The sequence below is a fragment of the Hemiscyllium ocellatum genome, chromosome 29 (genome assembly GCF_020745735.1).
Source record: "Hemiscyllium ocellatum isolate sHemOce1 chromosome 29, sHemOce1.pat.X.cur, whole genome shotgun sequence".
NCBI classification, from domain to species: Eukaryota; Metazoa; Chordata; class Chondrichthyes; order Orectolobiformes; family Hemiscylliidae; genus Hemiscyllium; species Hemiscyllium ocellatum.
In genome coordinates, this window is record NC_083429.1 from 43,798,431 (window position 1) to 43,819,326 (window position 20,896).

Consider the following 20,896-nt stretch of genomic DNA (forward strand, 5'->3'; position numbering starts at 1 on the left):
AAGGAGGGTATTTGGCCCATCAAGTCCATATCACACTCTCGAGCATCTCACTTAGACCCATCCACCTACCCTATCCCTATAATCCTGCATTTCCCATGACTAATCCACCTAGCCTGCACACCCTTGGACACAACAGGCAATTTAGCATGGCCAATCTACCTAACCTGCACATCTTTGGATTGCAGGAGGAAAACTGGAGTAGCCAGAGAAAACCCACACAGTCACAGGGAGACTGTGCAAACTCCACATAGACAGTTGCCTGAGGTTGGAATTAAACCCAGGTCCTGGCGCGATTACCTAGTCATCATCGCATTGCATGCCACACATTCATCTTTAAGAGCTTCTTTAGCATTATAGTCATTATATTAACTGCCCTTGACAAGATTAATATTGACACTTTGTGATTGTAACAGTCTCCAAATTAATGTCTCCAGTATCAAAGCAGTCAACTATACCCATTATTCAACACTTTCTCTCTTTTGATATCTAACCCTCTCAGCCAGCGTTATCTGACCAGAGGCAGTATAGCCCCCAAGATGTTTTCTTGGTCCTGTGTCAACCCAGTTACCTTTCCTATGTTCCGAAATCGATCCTAGCCTCCTTGTATGACTCATTTATACAAAATTAGTCACTATTATTTGAAATGATAGGACCAATTTTGATATATACAATAACATAACCAGTGAAACTTCCCATTTGGTCAGTTCCCCGACAGTCAGCGTGTTACCTGATACTTACCATCAGCTGCTCAAGTTTGGCAAACTGGTAGTCATTCTTTTTATTTCAACTTGGAAATCCAAGGCTTTAGCTATTCACTACAGCCTCTTACTAAAGGTTCAACTTGTTAGTGCATTGTCTTAGTATTTTGTGAGACCTTGAGTTGTACTTCAAGTATAACATCAATCCATGAACAAGATGACATATTTCCAGATCCAGGGCCATCCCACCCTCTTCCTGAGCGTACCTTGCAATTTCTGTTGTTATGCATTTCTCAACTTACATTCCCACTGGTCAGCAGGCTTTGGTCTTTGCCTGTAAATGGTTTTGCAGTTGACCAGCGGCATTGCACACCTGCCAGGATTCTGCTTCCAATTGCAAGATTGTCAGTTCCCTCCTATGAATTGAAATCAGTCCAAATTTTTTTTTTCCAATTTTCCTCAATATACATATTCCACCTAGATCACTCCAATAATCTATCAAGTGATGTGTGCCAATTCATTTCAGTTCAAGTGCAAAACAGCTATACCAGTTTCAATGACAGTAACAATCACAGTTCTAATGTTTCTGCTTATGAGCAAATCCAACTTAGGCGTCATATCTATAAGATAGCGACTCATTAATCTTATAAGGAATTTAAGAGATGCTTCTTTACTCAGGGCTTAGGATGTGAAACTTGCCACATGGAAATGTTGAGATAATTATAACAGATATATTTAAGGGGATGCTAAATAAGAACTTGAGGGAGGAAGGAATCAAAGGTTATACTAATAGCTGAAGATGGATGAGAGGAAGCTCATATGCAGCATTAAAAAAAAGGCCATTTGGATTACACTTCATAGTTTTAAATTGAGGGATGATAGATTTAGGACAGATGTCAGGGGTAATTTCTTTACTTAGAGTAGTAGGGGCGTGGAACGAATGCCTGCAACCATAGTAGACTCGCTGGCGTTAAGGGGATATAAATTGGCATTGGACATACACATGAATAATAATAGAACGGTGTCGGTTAGATGAGCATCAGATTAATTTTGCAGGTTGGCAACATCAAGGGCAACATCTGTACTGCACTGTTATGTTCTATGTACAAGGCAGAATAAAATCTCTGCAAAACAAAGAAACTTAGGACATATTTTATTGAAAAAGCACAGTATTTTTTTAAAACACCAATATCTTTATATAGTCAATCCTTATCATAACAAACTTTATTTTTTCTCTGGATGCAATCCGAAGGACTAATTGAGTCTATGTGATTCAAATAATCTTGGTTACAACAAAACACTTTCTTATAACAGACATGAACTAATTCCACTGCATCATTTGAAATGTTTAGTTCCATTAAAACAAACTGCACAGCAGTAATTATTATGGCACTTACACTAAATGTCTAGTACTATTGTTGTCTCCTGAACATAGTGCCAGAACATAAAATACTCAAAACTGTGGCAATACAACTCTTTTCTTTAAAAAGAGTCCATTGTTTAAAAAGTAATTTGAATAATTCAAACTTGATAAATATTCCAATTATAAAAAGCTTACTGTTCCAATCCCCAAAAGATACAACTAGATTAGTTACATCCATCTTCAGTTCTGGAATTCATTTTATAAATCTCCAAACAACAGTATATCAGCCACATAATGTTCATTAAAAAAAACAAAATTTAAAAATTAATAGGAATACTGACTTTAAAAAGCATTTATACTTGAAAAATCTGTGATATTATGAATTTTTATTTTTTTTTTAAAATGGAAAGGAATTACCAAAACAGAAATCTTTCAAAGACTGCACTTTTTCCAAAAATCTTAATCTAGAAATCCTAATTCTTCTTTATCTAACTTCTAATTTTCATCATTTAGTTTTGCAGAATTCTGATCCTAAATAAGATTCATAAAATTCCACTTGGCCCTGAAAGATCGAGGCAGTATCGCTTGCTGTTCTGTGACATTTTGAAACCTGTATTGTTTATCTAACTAATATATTACAGAGCAAAATGTGTGTGTATGGCTCCGTTTCATTAAATGGAGAACAAACACAAATTCATTATGCCTTTCATTCTGGGCAATCAAGTTACAAATAATATATTGGCATCATTACATACAAGACTAAAAATGTTAATAAATCCACACCTTTCTTGTAATCTCATTTTAAATGCTCTTTTAGCCTTCATAAATGCTATATAGTATTTCAGCTTGCAAGTCTCCAGTGAAGCTATTCTGTGACAGGACAGCAGGGGGAACTTGATGCTCACCCAACATTTCTATTATTGATCGGAGCAAAGTCAGTATTTTCCCATATAAATTTGCATGTTAAAGATTTCATTTTAAGTTGATAAAAAATCAGGAACATCAATTTAATAAGGCAGATAATAGCCTTTGATTTATCTTTCTTAAGGAATAAAGATAATGAGAGTTCAAGGAAGTATTTTGTCTTGTCTTGGTTTGGAATCTTTTGGTATAATTGTCTTATAAATGAATTCCACTGTTTCTTCTTCCAAATAAACTACATCTCTCACTTCCAACCAACCTCCTGCAGCTGGAAAGCAGAAAAATCCACACCACAAACCATGCTAATCTTAGCAAAGGCACACTTACTGCAGATAAGGAAAACAACTGCAATTCGTCAGAGGTCCTACCCCAAAGCAGAAGGGGCATCTTTCATTACTATGTCATCTCACCTGTCAGCAAAAAAGGTCATGTTTAATTAAGCATTAATGCTCAAAACCGTTCAGTTGAAAAATCTTTGCTGTAACACCCAAGAGCTCAGTGTAACCAAATGACATGGATGAGATTTATAGATTGGTCACAAAAATCATTTGAAGTTTTTGAACAACTCAAAACTGAAAAAAGTCAGAACCTGAATTGCATTTGCTGCTAAGCTAGAACAATTTACAACTTTGTATATCCCAAACGTTGAGGTTGCAACAATACAAATATTTTACTGAAGTTGCTTTTCACAATACTGATGTTAGCAAAATTCAACTTATTGCTCATGGTAACAGCATGACAATTGTACATCAGTACAGCAACTAACAGTCATTCAGCTTTACAATGAATTGTCTATTTTCATCAGCACAAGGCATCTGTTCTTGGGCAACTTTTGTACTCGTCTCTCCTTTCCAGTCACATTTGGTAGTTGGCACAGGAACTGAAGACAAACAAGGACATGAAGACTTGAGTGGTATCTTTTTGTTCTTTGGTGGGTTGTCCTCTTGTCCTTTTGCGATTAAAAATAAAGAAATCAGCCAACTTTGGGGAGAGAATCAGTCTACCTACTGTCTCCATGGTCTTCTTCAACCCAAGCAACTATTTTGCCTTCCCAACCAGGTATAATATCATCATCATGGAAAAGCTGCAGAAAGAAAACAGAAATAAAGCTAAGATTTTAAAGTATATAATTTTGTTATAGATTTTATGGTGCTCCACACATGCTATTTATATACACATTTATTAATTATTTCTTACATATATTTTTGCATTTCTTTGTCAATATATAAGAGCACATTTGCAGAAAAAAAAATCTCATGACACAGCTACCTGAAGTTAAACTAGTTTAGTACAGACTGGGCACAGAATGCATTTTATGTACCAGCGGCACCCACTTTCATGTTACAAAATATTTCACTGATCATTGCCCTGTCAAACTAAGAATAAAAAAAATCAAGAAGTAATGAATAGAATAATGTTATTTTCCAGAACATGATGCCAATGACTGGATTTTTACCTCTTCCTTCACAGTGCCAAATTCAGGATCCAATGCCTTAAAGTGATATCTATAATTCCCTTCCCGATCTATTGCTGCTTTAAAATCTTTTAGAGTCACTTCACCAAGCCTGTAGGGATAAAGTTGATAATAAATTAAGGGCATACAGTTTGGAGAAGGATTTTTTTTTGCATTATTTTAAATATAAGATTTTCCCTGATGCAGTACACACACACCTCAAGAATTGCTGATCTTGTAAAAGGGAAGTAGTGATGTTGTGGTAATGTGACAAGATCAGAGACCTACACTGATGCTATGGTTTCAGATACCACCATGGCAACTGATAGGGTTTGAATGCAATTAATGATCATGGTATTGAAAAGTTAGTCTAATGCTCTGGGGACTTGGATACAAGCAACTGAATTTAAATTCAAATGAGTAACTGTGGAATATAAACCTAGTCTCAGTAATGGTGACCATGTACTACCATTGATTATAAAAACCATTCTTCTTCACTAATGTCCTCCAGTGAAGGAAATCTGTTGTCCTTACCTGTTCTGACTTATATGTGATTCCAGATCCACAACAAGGTGGTTGCTTCTGCCCTCTGAAATGGCCATATAACCCACTGAGTCCTGGAACAATCAGGGTCAGGAAACAGATGCTGGCCTTGCTAACAGCACCCTCATCCCATAAAAGAAGAAATGTTTGGAAAATGTACAGGAGCAGCCTAGGCTAATTGAGTTGTGTTTTTCTCCTTTTTGCAAGAGTTCTGCATGTTTCTTCCTAAGGATATGGCTAAGATTAAGTATTCACATTTGGAGATATGAATGAAATTGTATCCCATCATTCCAGGGTTGAGCAAAATGAAAGATTTAAACACATGGTATTCCTCATACATTTCTAAAACAAAACCTCCTGAAATAGGACTCAAGCCTGCTGAGTTTCTCCAGCACTTTGCCTTTATTTCAAAACAAACTTCAATGTTCTCACAAAAACAACCTCAAGTCCTTTCATACTGCAATCCTCAATTTCAACAGAGTTAGTGAATGTCTTGGTAACTGAGTCACTGTAGCATTTTCAGTAGATTAAAAGCAACAGTCGCTGTGATACAAGACAGAAAAAAAATTAAGAAAATTAATTAGGTTTTTTTCAAAAATAACATGAATGTTTAACCAAGTTTTTTTGCTAATCCTTTCAAATTGGAGGAAACAGTTTTCTGTTAGTTTCAGCTTTCAAGTATTTCTCTAGGCCAGTACAACATGAATTACTTGCCTCTTTGGGATGTTTACCATAAACGGTACAAGAGTCCGATCTGTGAAATACAGCACTTTGGTGGAGACAAGACTGCTTAGACCAGGACTATTGTGAGAATGAAGACCTGCCAAGAAAGAAAATTGATATCTTTTTAAAATAGTAAAACCACATATTTTGACACACAATGGCAACTATGTGCAGGTGAATGACCTACAGTAAATGTGGATATCATATTGTGGAAATACATGTATAAAATAAAATTACACACTGCAGTGAATACAATAACACTATGATATGGAATCGGAAAGTGACAAATGTAAAGATTTTTCTTTCTCTAAAAACAAAGTAGGAAAGTTAAGAAATCAAATCAACCTGCATATTAGGTTCACAGTGTTGTCTATCCCCAAACAAACATTAGTCAATGAATTGTTTGCTTCTGAACGTACTGGAATTTGAAGGCCAGGATTCTCTCTCTGTATTTGCTTCTCTTCTTCCTGAATGTTTCACAGGAGTCTAGAGATATGAATGAAAAGAAATGGCAGAGAGTAAACATAACTATTTGTAGGCTGGAGATTTCTTACTGTATTCACCAGTCTGTCATCTTCTACATATTCATTTTATTTGGGTAAATTCATCCCCTGATATCAGGAGGCTTTTCAAACCATGGTAAGAATTAACACTGATCCAAAATCTGTCTTACTCTAACTCAAAACTCACACATACATACTTTCCTGCAGGAGTCATCAGGAAGGCAACTATGACAGATATGTTTTCTCTCCCTATCTCTGGAGCCTTTAGACCACTTACAATGGTCTCTCTAATTCAGTGCAAACCAAGATTTGAACCCAGGACCTTGAGATTCTTGCCTGATCTACTGCTACATCAATTGCACCTTTCTCCAGCACTTTGCCTTTATTTCATAACAAACTTCAATGTTCTCACAAAAACAACCTCAAGCCCTTTTATACTCCAATCCTCAATTTCAACAGTTAGTGAATGTCTTGGTAACTGAGTCACTGTAATATTTTCAGTAGAGGAACAATCAGAGCTATTATTTTCTTTCTGAAAGCTAACATTAATGAAAAAAAGTAAATGTATGCTCCAAACACTAATGTCAGGTTTGTATTTAAGGATAATATTCTGAAAATGGGGGAAGGACAAAAAAAAATCAATTGAAGATTTAAGTGCTGGTGTTTAAAGAATCATTTGTGAGATGTATATAATGAAAATTATGGACTAAATTTTTCAGTCCATGAACCAATCTTCATAGATGAAAAGTCTGACAAACTTTTGAAAAAGGTCACTCCTGAAATGTATAATAAGCTAAAGTTCATACTACTGCCCCTCAAACTGAGTAAAGTTCCATAGTTACAGCAGCACCAATAGATATCAGTAGGCATTGTTGGTACTGCCAGGAGGCCCATGAAGAAATGATAAGGACAGGAGACAGGACAAATCCAGAGTTTTATGGCAGAGTGGAATTGGGTTCCCGAATAGGATGACAGCTTTTGGAGATCAGATGAGGTAGCACTAAGATGGGTGGGCACTATCATGAGTATGTTCCCGATCCAAATGCGCGCATGCACACATACCATTTGTTGAGTTCTCTTTGCAGTCAAGTATTTTGACGAAGGAACTCAGTACAGAGTTTTAGAAACTCCTAGTAAAGACAGTGCCTTCATAAACTTGATGGAGGAACTCATTCTATAAATGATCCTTTACAGATATATTTAAGTCACAAAATATTCAAATGCAGATATACTATGTACTTCACTTAATGGCAAAAGTAAAAAATATATTCAACATGTCGAGGTTGGAAATGAGTTGGGCGATATTAGTAATGATGCTTCCACACATTCACACACTACTGAACTAAAAGCTGTAGCTCATTTAAAGTGAACTTTTTAACACCTTTGATAAAATCTTAAACCAAATAATTTCTTTTATTAATGCATATGCAATTAATATCCTAAAGCTCCATTTCAAGCAATGGTGGTTAGTCTTATTAATTTCAAGAGGCTAAAAAATGCATTAGAACTTGATCACTTAAAGAGCCCAACTGGAGATTAGTTTTACACAGACTGGAAAGATGTCCTTACTTTGTTACCAGCTCTTCCCTGTGTTTCAGCCACGTGCATTCGTTCTAATAAACTTGCGATTCCTTGCTCCAGCGTGTCAATTGTGTGGTGCTGGGGGTCATGACCAGCAAAACTGCTTCGTAAACTGCGCAAGGAATCTCGGACTACTTGAAGGTCTTCTGTCTGAAAATGAGAATAAAGCACAAAATAAAATGCATAATGCTAGCAAGTGAGCTGTGATTTATTAAATGAATATTACAGAATTTAAGGGCATAGAAGTATTTTCCTCTAATTGCACACATACCAACAGCATAATATGAACTACAGACTTCAATGTGGTTTGAAATCAAAAGTTGAAAACAGCAACATGTAACGCTTGACATAACAAATATGTAGGAGATATATAGGCTTTGTAGTAGCCCGGGAGACACAGGTATGACAAGTATTTCAAAGGTGGTAAAGTATTTTTACTGATCAAAGAAGTATTACTGACCAATAAAATCTGAAAGATTTGACTCTCTGAACATCAGTTTATCTTTTCAAGCAAGATCATGCCAGACTATGACCTTCAAATGCAGCATAATTACATCTGTGCAGCACTAAATTTTCCTTTGCAATTTGGCTCCTATTTGTCACATCACTTTTTTTTGCAGATTTAACTTGGAGAAATGGAACATCTCTCAAAAATAAAAAATAAACTTTCATTCTTATGATTTTCTCCTAGACATCAAATTCTACCTTTCATCTAATTTCTTCTAACTTTTAATTTTGCTAGATTAATCACTTATCAAATCCACATAATGAAAAGGCAATGTACACTTTGTAGATCTAATATCCTCTCAAATAATATTATACATTGCTATTTGGAATTAGAGTCATAGAGTCATAGAGATGTACAGCATGGAAACAGATCCTTCGGTCCAACCCCTCTATGCCAACCAGATATCCCAACCCAATCTAGTCCCACCTGCCAGCACCCGGCCCATATCCCTCCAAACCCTTCCTATTCATATATCCATCCAAATCCCTCTTAAATGTTGCAACTGTACCACTTCACCACATCTTCTGGCAGCTCATTCCATACACCTACCACTCTCTGCGTGAAAAAGTTGCCCCTTAGGTCTCTTTTATACCTTTCCCCTCTCACCCTAAACCTATGCCCTCTAGTTCTGGACTCCCCGACCCCAGAGAAAAGACTTTGTCTATTTATCCTATCCATGCTCCTCATAATTTTGTAAACCTCAATAAGGTCACCGATGCTCCAGGGAAAATAGCCCCAGCCTGTTCAGCCTCTCCCTGTAGGTCAGATCCTCCAACCCTGGCAACATCCTTGTAAATCTTTTCTGAACCCTTTCAAGTTTCACAACATCTTTCCGATAGGAAGGAGACCAGAACTGCACGCAATATTCCATCAGTGGCCTAACCAATGACCTGTACAGCCGCAACATGACCTCTCAACTCCTGTACTCAACACTCCGACCAATAAAGGAAAGCATACCAAACGCCTTCTTCACTATCTTATCTACCTGTGACTCCACTTTCAAGGAGTTATGAACCTGATCTCTTTGTTCAGCAACACTCCCTAGAACCTTACCATTAAGTGTATAAGTCCTGCTAAGATTTGCTTTCCCAAAATACAACACCTCACATTTATCTGAATTAAACTCCATCTGCTACTTCTCACCCCATTGGCCCATCTGGTCCAGATCCTGTTGTAATCTGAGGTAACCTTCTTCGCTGTCCACTACACCTCCAATTTTGGTGTCACCTGCAAACTTACTGTACCTCTCATGCTCGCATCCAAATCATTTATGTAAGTGACAAAAAGTAGAGGATCCAGCACCGATCCTTGTGGCACTCCACTGGTCACAGGCCTCCAGTCTGAAAAACAACCCTCCACCACCACCCTCTATCTTCTACCTTTGAGCCAGTTCTGTGTCCAAATGGCTAGTTCTCCCTGTATTCCATGAGATCTAACCTTGCTCATCAGTATCCCATGGGGAACCTTGTCGAACGCCTTACTGAAGTCCACATAGATCACATCTACTGCTCTGCTCTCATCAATCTTCTTTGTTACTTTTTCAAAAAACTCAATCAAGTTTGTGAGACATGATTTCCCACTCACAAAGCCATGTTGACTATCCCGAATCAGTCCTTGCCTTTCCAAATACATGTACATCCTGTCCCTCAGGATTCCCTCCAACAACTTGCCCACCACCGAGGTCAGGCTCACCGGTCTATAGATCCCTGGCTTGTCTTTATCGCCCTTCTTAAACAGTGGCACCACGTTTGCCAACCTCCAGTCTTCCGACACTTCACCTGTGACTATCGATGATACAAATATCTCATTATTCCTTACTATTGATTAAAATGTAGTGCCCTCTTTATTCAGATTATGATGTGGTGGTGCCTGTGTTGGCCTGGGGTGGACAAAGTTAAAAATCGCACAACCAGTCCAGCAGGTTTATTTGGAAGTACAAGCTTTTGGAGCATTGCTCTTTCTTGTGGGGCAGGATCACAGGACACAGAATTTATAGTAAAAGATCAAAGTGTCATTACAACCAATGCAATGTATTGAACAAATCTAGATTGCTGTTAAGTCTTTCATCACTTAGAATGGGGATGCAGGTTTCGATTGATTAATATGTAAATCCCAGAATTTCTTTCAAACCACAGCCCCAAAATAACTTAAGGTTTTATCAGATTAAAATAAAGTGACATTTCAGCTCAGACAATGCATTAAAGGTGTGAGATTAAAAAGTCTGTCTGTATCCCAAACTTGACTCAGACATGGTTCTATTTCCCAAGTAGGAATTTGTAAAATGTCACATTGACTGATAGCCTACAGATCATAAGTTTTTGAACAAAATAGAATGTATCTGCAAATGTAAGTTCCCCCATGTAGACTTGTATGTATGTGTGTGTGTGTACATGAGAGACAGAGTGGGAAAGCAGAAAGCATGTGTATGCATACATGAGAGAGGGGAAAAGGGTGTGTGTGTGTGTGTGTGTTGGGGCGGGGGGGGAGAAGAGTTGCATTATCCAGGCAGTTTGCTCAGATGCCAAAATATCGCACAGCTTTTAAACACAAATGGTAGGTCGTAATGAGTTACTAAGACACAGTCATTTCATAATATCCATTCCTTCTCTTGTTACCGTTACAACTCAGAATCTGGTGTTGTGTGGGTAAATCACCTCAAGCTATCTTTAATTCGGCTACTTACTAAAAAAATCTCACAGACAATCAAATACTGAAACAATGATGTAAACGTTATTGCATATAACAACCAAAATAAAATCCTGAAGCAAGCAGGTTAAGCCTCACAATTCAACTTGGCTATTAGTCAATTAATGGTGAAATCGAGTTACAATACCAACAAAAACTGTTTGTCTTTGATGTCCAGGGTTTGATCTCTGTGCAGTGTGGTCCTTTGAAGTTCTGCTGAAGAGGAGTTCTGGTGGTGAAGTCGTATACAGTTTCTCATCCTTCAGGTCTATGGTGTGATATGATTGAAACTAAATGATCATCTTTCATCCAAAATATTAGTTACTCTTCTGAAGTCCTTGAGTCTGCAGCTCACTTCCTTATTAGATGTAACTTCTGTGTTTCTTGTTACATTTGGCATTGGCTTGTCTGTTTGAAGTAATTACTTTCCTGTGATTAACTCCTTAAATTCTTCTGCAAGGCAATTAGTCTCCTTAAGGCTTAAACAGTCAGTTAATAAGCAGATGGCAAAACAGTTTTGTTTATGGAGTCTCAACTCCTTCTTTCCCCAGATATTTCATGTTGCAGCTGTACACAAATCTGGTGCAGCCACACTTAGAGTATTGCATACAATCCTGGTCACCACTATCTTTCCACCTTTTTCCTGACTGTGCATGGCAGGAAGGTCAAGGCCCATGGACGGCCTTTCCACCTGCATCCAATTGATGCCTTTCAGCTATCAGTTACTTTATGGAAGATCTGAAGACAACAATAGGGAATATAGATGATGGATCAGATGAAAGGTTATCATAATTTGAAATATTACCAAAAATGACATGAATTCCTTAAAATTATGTGCCTTAAAGGGCACTCCTGCTGGACAGCATTGTTTGCTATGACCCACAGGGCTATTGTGTAAATTGCACCACCCTCCCCCTCTTGTTCTATCTAGTTTACTCTTCTATGATTGGCTCTCCACCCTACTATCAGTAGCTCTACAACCCCTCTCATCCATGACTGAATGATTGCTCTTCCCCTGCCACACCCACTGTGTTTCATGGTGGAATAATGCATCCCACCAAACTATTCCTTAACTCAATGTTAATGCTGAGGTCAATCACTCAAAATACTAACTGGTAATCTAGCTCCATACAATCAGCTGTTTCCTTTCCACTGAATTCAACATGAAGCCAATTCCTATTTTAAGCCTTTGTCAAATGATTTGCCTTGTTTTTATTTTAGATTTTCAATATTTCACATTCTTTGATTTCAACCTTTTGACAGTTATAACCTGACAAAAGATATCCAAAAGAAATTATTAAAAAGGGACAAAACTCAAAACTTTTTGTCTTAAACTCATCAGGATAGAAACATAAGCAACCCGACTTTAGAAAGGGAATAATAATTTATATAGCCAGAGAAGAAGGTGCTCATTAGTTGGTATAGATATAGCATATCCATATATGTGCTCTTACACACATCTAAACATCTTTTCCCCCATCACCTTAGGTATTTCTTCACCGGTTAACTATCACTAATAAATGATTTCCTTTAATTTCCAAAAATATTTATTGTTTCAATAAACATATATATGTAAATAATCCAAAGAAATGCTGATAACAGCACAGTACACATTGAGAAGTTGAAAAAGAATAATTTTCAGCAATATGTTTTTATGTAATTTTCTCAGAATATGATTTTAACATATGAAAAATTCTTCCATCTAACAAAAGGTCATTATAGTTAAGTCTCGAACGTACATCGATTCATCACCTTTCTTGTCCCTACATCCAACTCTCCCGTTTCTCTGCTTCTTCAATAAAGTTGACCAACTTAGTTGAATGATAAAATTCAAACCAGGCAAGTCAACACCAGTTAGTTAGGAGACTGCCATGGGGATGCAGCAAGGATTGGCTGTCTTCATTACCCTTTCCTCAGTGAAAACATTGCAATTACAGAATTAGCTCCAACACAGATTGAATAGGCTTTTAAATCAATAATTAAAAATAACTATTGTGGCAGAGATTAGCTGCTTTAATATTACTCTTTAATTTGGATTCTGGGAACTTTCTGGTCTAATTCCTGCAGTTAATACTGTTAACATGCCTTTGACAGACCAGTGCAGTCATGAAGATCTATTTATAATTGAACTATAGAAAATGTTTTTGAAAAAAGCCACAATGCAATGGTTTTATCAGGTTTGTGGCAGAGGTTGTACTGATGTTGACTGTTGTGATACTAGATAGTTAACAAGACATGATTGATGTACAAACGTGATGTGGTTACTCCATTTTTATCCAGAAATCATCCACCAAGGGCTACTAAGGAATCTTAGTGTAGTTTTTTTTAACAAGATAAATTCTACACAAAAGAGAGACCAAAAAAAAGTAGCACAAATACAATTTATCACATTTGTACTCACCCCTCTATACACTGGAGAAGTAGTTTTGTTCAAGGATTGGATGTAGCCATTACTTGCTAATGGTTTACCAGGATACCCAGACACCTAACAAAATGTAAATAAGTCAAGGGTTCTTTATATATATATATATATATATATATATATATATTATTCCATTTAAACATGATAGAAATAAAGTACTTCCATCCCAAAGACACCACATTTCACTTTCACTGATTTACTCAAACATAACAGCCCTAATATTTACAGAGGTGCAGCAAAATATGCAGCAGAAGGTGAAAATGCTGAGAACCCTGGAAGGGTCCTGGATGCAGAGGTCCTAATAGTTCCATTCCATTCAGCCAGTTCATGTTGGTGATATAATCTTCCATATTAGCAGTAGACATAAACACAATCGCTTTTATCCATCTTTCCTTCAAGTATAGATAAAGCTTCATGAGGTTAGGATAAAAAAATCAGCAAACTAAAGGCTGCAATGGTGGACTCTTAGGATCAAAGAGTGCAGTGCTGGAAAAGCACAGCCAGTCAGGCAGCATCCGAGGAGCAGGAGAGCCAATGTTTCGAGCATAAGCCCTTCATCAGGAATGAAGAGTCCAGGATTCCTGCCGGATGATATTAATTTACACTTGGCAATGTAGGAAAGATCTACAGATGCTAAGGATTTTACTGAGGATAGACCATGAGGACTAAGATGAATTTGTTAGGGGTAATCAATCATCTAAGATAAGAAAACTTGTCAACAATTAATAATAAGCTTCATCAATATTTGAAGGAAAGATAGATAAAAGGGATAGTGGAAGAAGTACTTGTGTTTATGTCTACTGCTTATATGAAAGATTATAACACCAACATGGACTGGCTGAAGAAATAGTCTTGTACTTTGTTTGTAATTCTATGTAAAAAAAAGCCTTGCAGTTGTTGATGTGAAGCAATTATGTGCTCTGAAAATGTTTGGATTCAGGCTCACCATGCATCAGTCAAAATATTAAGGTCTGCTACACAAATAACCCTTTCTCCTTTTCCTTTTAGGTGAAAGATGAAAGAAGATTAGCTGAGGTTTTATTTGATACTTGTGACTTCAGCCATAGAATAGACTCCATTTACAATAATGAGTAAAGAAATGAAAATGCAGATATGTTTAGTTCAACACAATATCTTGATACTGTTACAAAACCCCCAGGGAATTGATTCCTTAAATAAGGCTTATTTTGCTGGTTGGGGTGGACTTCAAAAGAAACACAAACAACAGCTGCAGTCATGGGATGTACTAGCAAGGATAACAAGTAGTTCAATTTCAAGCAGATTTCTTCAGTCTGTGGTTAAAGACAGAGATAAAAATAATCCCAATTAAATATAAGTAACTTTTCAGCGTTGAGATAGCAGGCCATGTAATTCAACCTTTTATTGGATAAAGAAGCTTATCTTAGGGGAATCAAGGGTTATGGGGAAAACGCAGGAAAGAGAATGTGAGGAATGTCAGAGCAGCCTTAATTCACTTGAAGGTGGAGCAGACTTGAGGTGCTGTATGGCCCACTCTGTTCCTACCTCCTATGGTCTTATATTTAACATAACATCTATGTTTTAACAAAACATTAATTACATTTGTTAAGACCTAAAGATAAATGCTTAGAATTGTGGTAAAAGTATTTAGGTTTATGTAACTTTAAAATTACCAATTTTACTTAATAGAAAATAAAAGTATAGTTTCCCTATTCGACCCCAAACAGTGCCATGGTTGATAGTTATTGCTAAAACCAAAGATAAATTTAGTTAAGATTCTCATTGCTGCTCATGATCAAATATAAAAAAAATCACTTATTAGCTCGTTGTTTGATATGTTTTCTCCAGTTGAGGTTTTGTAAAGTATAGCTTGGCAGATATCTAAAGTAATTGGCAAGAAACAATAACATGGAAGATTGTAAAGATCAGCTTTTGCTGTTTCCTTTTGTAAGTTAAAGGCTGACCCTATATTTGAGCAATGGCACACCCTTGTATCAGCTGATTCAAACCAATCATGATTAAACTCAGGCCTTATCACATGAATTAACAACATTTCTGGCTCTAGTGTACAATTGGAAGTTCAGCATCATACTGTTACTTTGACACTTTTGCTGGCAGAATATTCAGAAGAATGACTAGCTTTCTTAACAGTATACATATCCCAGTACAGGAACATATTTCTTAGACTGAAGCAACATAAACCAATTGCTTGCATTTTATTTTCACTTTATACTGCCTCATCACCTCAAAATGTTCCTAGATTGGATAATGGCTTGATGGTACAATGTATTTCCTGGAAATAGCCATTTTTCATTACTGAATACATATCATCAGATAATATATATAGCACAGATTAATGACAAATTAATAAGTAAAGTTCACTTCAGCATTACGTTCCCCCTGATTTGCAGAGCAGATTCTACAATTTTACCAACCAACAGTACAAAACCAATTCGATACAAAATTAGCTTGAAGGTTAGAGAGACAGAGGGTGGTGGTAGAGGGTTGCTTTTCGCACTGGCGGCCTGTGACCAGCGGTGTGCTGCAAGGATTGTAGATGGGCCACTGCTTTTCGTCATTTGTAGAAACAAGTTGCTTGTGAATATAGGAGGTACGGTTCGTAAGTTTGAAGATGACACCAAAATTGATGGTGTAGTGGACAGTAAAGATTATCTCAGAGTATAACAGGACCTTGATCAGATGGGCCAATGAGCCAAGGAGTGGCAGATAGGAGTTTATTTTAGATAAACGTGAGGTATTGTATTTTGGTAAGGCAAACCAGGACAGGGCGAATACTGATAATGGTAGGGCCTGGGGACTATTGCCAAAGAGAACTAGATGTGCAGATGCATAGTTTCTTGAGAGTGGTAAAGGCAGCATTTGGCACCTTGCTCTTGTTGGTCAGTGCATTGAGTATAGGAGTTAGGAAGTCATGTTGCAATTGCACAGGACATTGGTCAGGCCACTTTTAGAATACTGCATTCAATTCTGGTCTCCTTGCTGCAGGAAAGATGTTGACGAGTTTTGACTAGATTTGTAGCTCAGGTTAAGGTTCAGGTTGTAAGCTTGCTCACTGAGCTGGAAGGTTTGTTTTCAGATGTTTCAGCACCATGTTAATTAACATCAATGAGCCTCTAGTGAAGCGCTGGTGTTATGTCTTGGTCTCGAGGTGGGTGATATCATTTCCAGTTCTTTTTCTCATTTACCAATCGCTGAGAAAAAGAACTGGAAATGATATCACCCACCTTAAGAGATGAAGACACATAAATAGAAAGCGGGACATAACACCAGCGCTTTACCAGAGGCTCACTGATAATGTTACTTAACATGGTGAAGAAACTTACGAAAACAAACCTTCCAGCTCAGTGAGCAAATTAACAATCTGAGGAAAGATGTTGTTAAACATGAAAGGTTCAGATAAGATTTACAAGGATATTGCCAGGAGTGGGAGGTTTCAGCAGTAGGGAGAGACTGAATATGCTGGGGCTTTTTTTTCCCCCCTAGAGCATCAGAAGCGGAGTGGTGATCTTATAGAGGTTTATAAAATCATGAGGGGCACAGATGGGGTGAATAGTCGAGGTATTTTTCCCAGGGAAGGGGAGTCCAAAGGCAGAGGGCATAGGTTAAGGTGAGAGGGGAACAATTTAAAAAAGGACCTGAGGGTCTACTTTATCAAACAGAGGGTGGTGCATGTACAGAATGAGCTGCCAGAGGTGGTGGGAGAGACATGTACAATTACAACACTTAAAAGACATCTGGATGGGTACACAAATATGAAGGGTTTAGGAGGGACATGGGCCAAATTCTGGCAAATGGAACTAGATCAGTTTATGATATCTGGTCAGTGCGGACCAGTTGAACCGAAAGGTCTGTTTCCGTGATGTATAAGTCTATGACTTTATACCTCTTCTTCATCTCTGTTCAACAACTGTTGAAGAAGCAGATCCTTCTGTTCCAAGTCCTTCTGCAAGTCATTCTGAAAGGAATGGTACATTTTTTTAAAAAATCAAAAATCAGTGCAGCATAGAAATGCTCACAGTACATGATTACACCATTCATATTACTGTATAAATGTTGGCGTTAGCATTTTAATTTATTTCTGGAGTTAGTTATTGGATGGACAGTTAGTTTATGTTGTAGAATAATGCCAACAGCATGGGTTCAATTCCCACACAGATGGAGGTTACCATGAAGGACTGTCCTTCTCAACATTTTCTCTCGCCTGAGATGTGGTGACCATCAGGTTAAATCATCACCAGTCGTCTCTCTATTTCTAATGGGAGTATAGCCCTATGATCCTCTGTGACCATGGCAACTTTATTTTGATTTATTTAGTCTGCAGCAAACAAAAAATTTGTGTTTAATCCAGCTTTGTCATATCTTTAAGCCCTCGTTTTCACAAGAGTTAACACTGACAATAATATTCTAGCTAGGGATATTTGGATTAATTACGATTGTCACTTTGTAGTCCAGCTGGGGTTAACCACTTGGGAAAGACCAGGAAGGATACAAATTTGGAATGTTTTGTTGTATGTGGGACAGCACAACCATTCACTTTAAAATGTTGCTGAATGTTGTGATAAGGCCAAATGTTTTAATAAAATGTTGGTGTTGGGAGAGAGCTGCAAAAGTAATTAGAAAAACAACCCAAGGGTGAGTGGAACAATGGTAAGTTCATGACAGCAGATTGAAAAGAAAAATTAGACACAGTACTTTCAATTCAACACTTGTTTGTCTTCTTTCAGTCCTATCCTTTGGCTTAATTCTCTAATGCTCTTTTTCATTTTCTCTATGAAGGATTTATATTTATTTTATAATGTAGCCTGATTGCATGTATATGTTGAATAATTATAATTTAATTGCTAATCAGTTACAAAGCAGAAAACTACTGGAAAAATAAATCTGTCAACTTACTAGGTCCATAGTTAGTTAAACAGCAGATTTAACTGTACTTGGAAAGTTCAATTCCCTTGTTTAATTCAAATGCAGAAATCTGACTTACGGAGTAGGTGATGGTGAGCTTAGCTTTTGGCGGTATTAATAAAAACTGGAGCAAATCATTCAGTGCTTTGGACTGATTTGCAACATAAGGAGCTCTTCCTCACCATAAATGACTTTTTTTTGCTGTATTAATAATGATAAGCTGATATGCACGGTAAGTTCACTTTTTTGCAGTACATTCTGGGTCATAACAAATGTTACATATTAATTATAGCACAGTCTAATAGAAAGGACCAGGTACATCATTACTGTAATCACCAAGGAGAATTTCCATGGTTGACAATGATTGAAAGTAGAATAAATAGCATTTTAAGCAAGTTAGCATTCATTGAAACGTTATGACATTCAACACCGAACAATTGCTTGATAGACAACTTGCCATATAACTAACATGGTTCAAATTTTTGTCTCAACAATCCAAAACTAACATGCCACGAAAAGCTGTTGAATACATGGCAAACTTATTTAATCATTGATTATAATCATGTTGTCATTATCAGCAGGTACTAGCATTTATAAGTAATACCACATACCATAAACAGAAAGCATGTTTCAGTTTTTTTTAAACTAACGGTCAAAGTACATATGCCTTATTGTTTATTATTTTTCAAATAATTGTGATGTACAAAAGGAAAGAAATGTCAAAAATTGCAGATTATTAAATTTATAATTTAGATCACAAGATTAGATTGCATTTGAGGTTTATTTTGTTTCAAAATCCTTTAATCCTTAAAATCTTTAGGAGAGTACAAGTTACATACTTCTTTCAAAGTCTGAAATGTAAATACCATACAGCCAAGGTTTCAAATGTAGCACATTCCACTGGATAAATCTTTTTTCCAATACCTTTATGTGAGTGGTTTCCGTTAGTTTCCGCAAAGTATCATCCAGTTTGGCCTGCTGCTGCTGAAACAGTCGATCCTTCTGACCCAACTCTCTCTACAAGAAAGAACAATCCACTAATTAAGACAGACTTGCATTTACACAGGGCCTTAGCATACTTCTCAGAAAAAATCTCAATATGCAATTAAATAATGATTGGGCTGTTACATATGCAAATGTGCAGGCCATTTTGCAAGGTTGCACAACTGAATGATTTGATTAACTAATTATGGTAGTAAAGGCTAAGGGTGTAATCTTGCTCAAGACTCATGAATGAATAAAAAGGAAATTCTTAAAAGTGTCAGAAATGCACAATTATGCCAGAATATCAGCAAATATTATCTTCTTACAAGATGGAAATATGAAAGCACTACATCCACCAATAAAGGTCATCATAGAATTCCAACCTTCATCATAGAATCCACACAGTACGGAAACAGGCCTTCAACCCAACAGGTCCACACCAACCTCTGAAGAGTAACTCACCTAGACCCACTCCTATACCTTGTTATCCTATATGTACCCCTGAATAATGCCCCTAACTTACAGGTCCCTGAACACTATGGGCAATTTAGCATGGCCAATTCATGTAACCTGCACATCTTTGGATTGTGTGAGGGCAGCAGTGCTAACCACTGAGCCACCATGCCACCATAAAGTGTTCAAAATAATTGTTATACAAAATTTTACATGTACAGTTTTGTGACAAACATTCCAGACAAGAAATAACATCAATAATATATTAATATTCCACTTACATTGTAATATTTTTAACAAGTTATAATATTGGTTCGGCCACTGTTGGGATTCTGGTCTCTTTCCTATTGGAAAAATGTTGTGAAACTTGAAAGGGTTCAGAAAAAATTTACAAGGATGTTGCCAGGATTGGAGGATTTGAGCTTCAGGGAGAGGTTGAACAGCCTGGGGCTGATTTCCCTGGAGCAGAGGCCAAGGGGTGACCTGAGGTTTATAAAATCATGAGGGTCATGGATAGAATAAATAGACAAAGTCTTTTCCCTGGGGTGGGGGGAGTCCAGAACTAGAGAGCATAGGTTTAGGGTGAGAGGGGCAACTTTTTCTCTCAGAGGGTGGTACATGTACGGAATGAGCTGCCAGAGGAAGTGGTGGAGGCTAGTACAATTGCAACATTTAAAAGACATCTGGATGGATATATGAATAGGAAGGGTTTGGAGGGATATGGGCCAGGTACTGGTTGGTGGAACTAGATTGGGTTGGGATATCTGGTCGGCATGGGTGAGTTGGACCGAAGGGTCTGTTTCCGTGCAGTACATCTCCATGGCTCTATGACTGTATGATGTTTAGATTCTTTTCTGTTACATTGCAGTTGTTGCCAATGAGATAGTTTCACAATAATTGAAGGTAATACTGTACATATAGTTTGATCCTAATAATGTAATAATTTATCAGGGAGAGTTTCAGTAATCCTTACTTTAAATTCCCCAAGAAGTCTGTTCCTTTCTTCAGTCTTCCTTTGTAGGTCAAGCTAACAACAGAAAATGAAGGCGACAGAAGTAAGTGCTTGTAGCAGCCATCTTAGGAAAACCAATAAAAGGAGGAAACTATCACAAGATACTGATACATTTACACCAACAAGATACACAACTATGCTGGTA

The 20,896-nt window shown here is 37.1% G+C and overlaps 1 protein-coding gene across 4 annotated transcripts in view; it reads right to left on the minus strand.

The window, feature by feature from the left end:
• Positions 1–1,940: 1,940 nt before the first annotated feature.
• Positions 1,941–20,896, minus strand: part of LOC132829564 (dixin-like) — a 142,667-nt gene continuing 123,711 nt past the window's right edge. For all 4 annotated transcript variants that reach the window (XM_060846810.1, XM_060846811.1, XM_060846809.1 and 1 more), the window contains 9 exons: positions 20,713–20,766; positions 19,227–19,319; positions 17,284–17,355; positions 13,380–13,463; positions 7,774–7,935; positions 6,121–6,187; positions 5,693–5,798; positions 4,439–4,547; positions 1,941–4,066 (listed from right to left, as the gene is read on the minus strand). In XM_060846810.1, the coding sequence (XP_060702793.1) occupies positions 3,983–4,066; positions 4,439–4,547; positions 5,693–5,798; positions 6,121–6,187; positions 7,774–7,935; positions 13,380–13,463; positions 17,284–17,355; positions 19,227–19,319; positions 20,713–20,766 (831 nt within the window). In that variant the 3' untranslated portion in view covers positions 1,941–3,982. The remainder of the gene's footprint in view (positions 4,067–4,438; positions 4,548–5,692; positions 5,799–6,120; positions 6,188–7,773; positions 7,936–13,379; positions 13,464–17,283; positions 17,356–19,226; positions 19,320–20,712; positions 20,767–20,896) is intronic.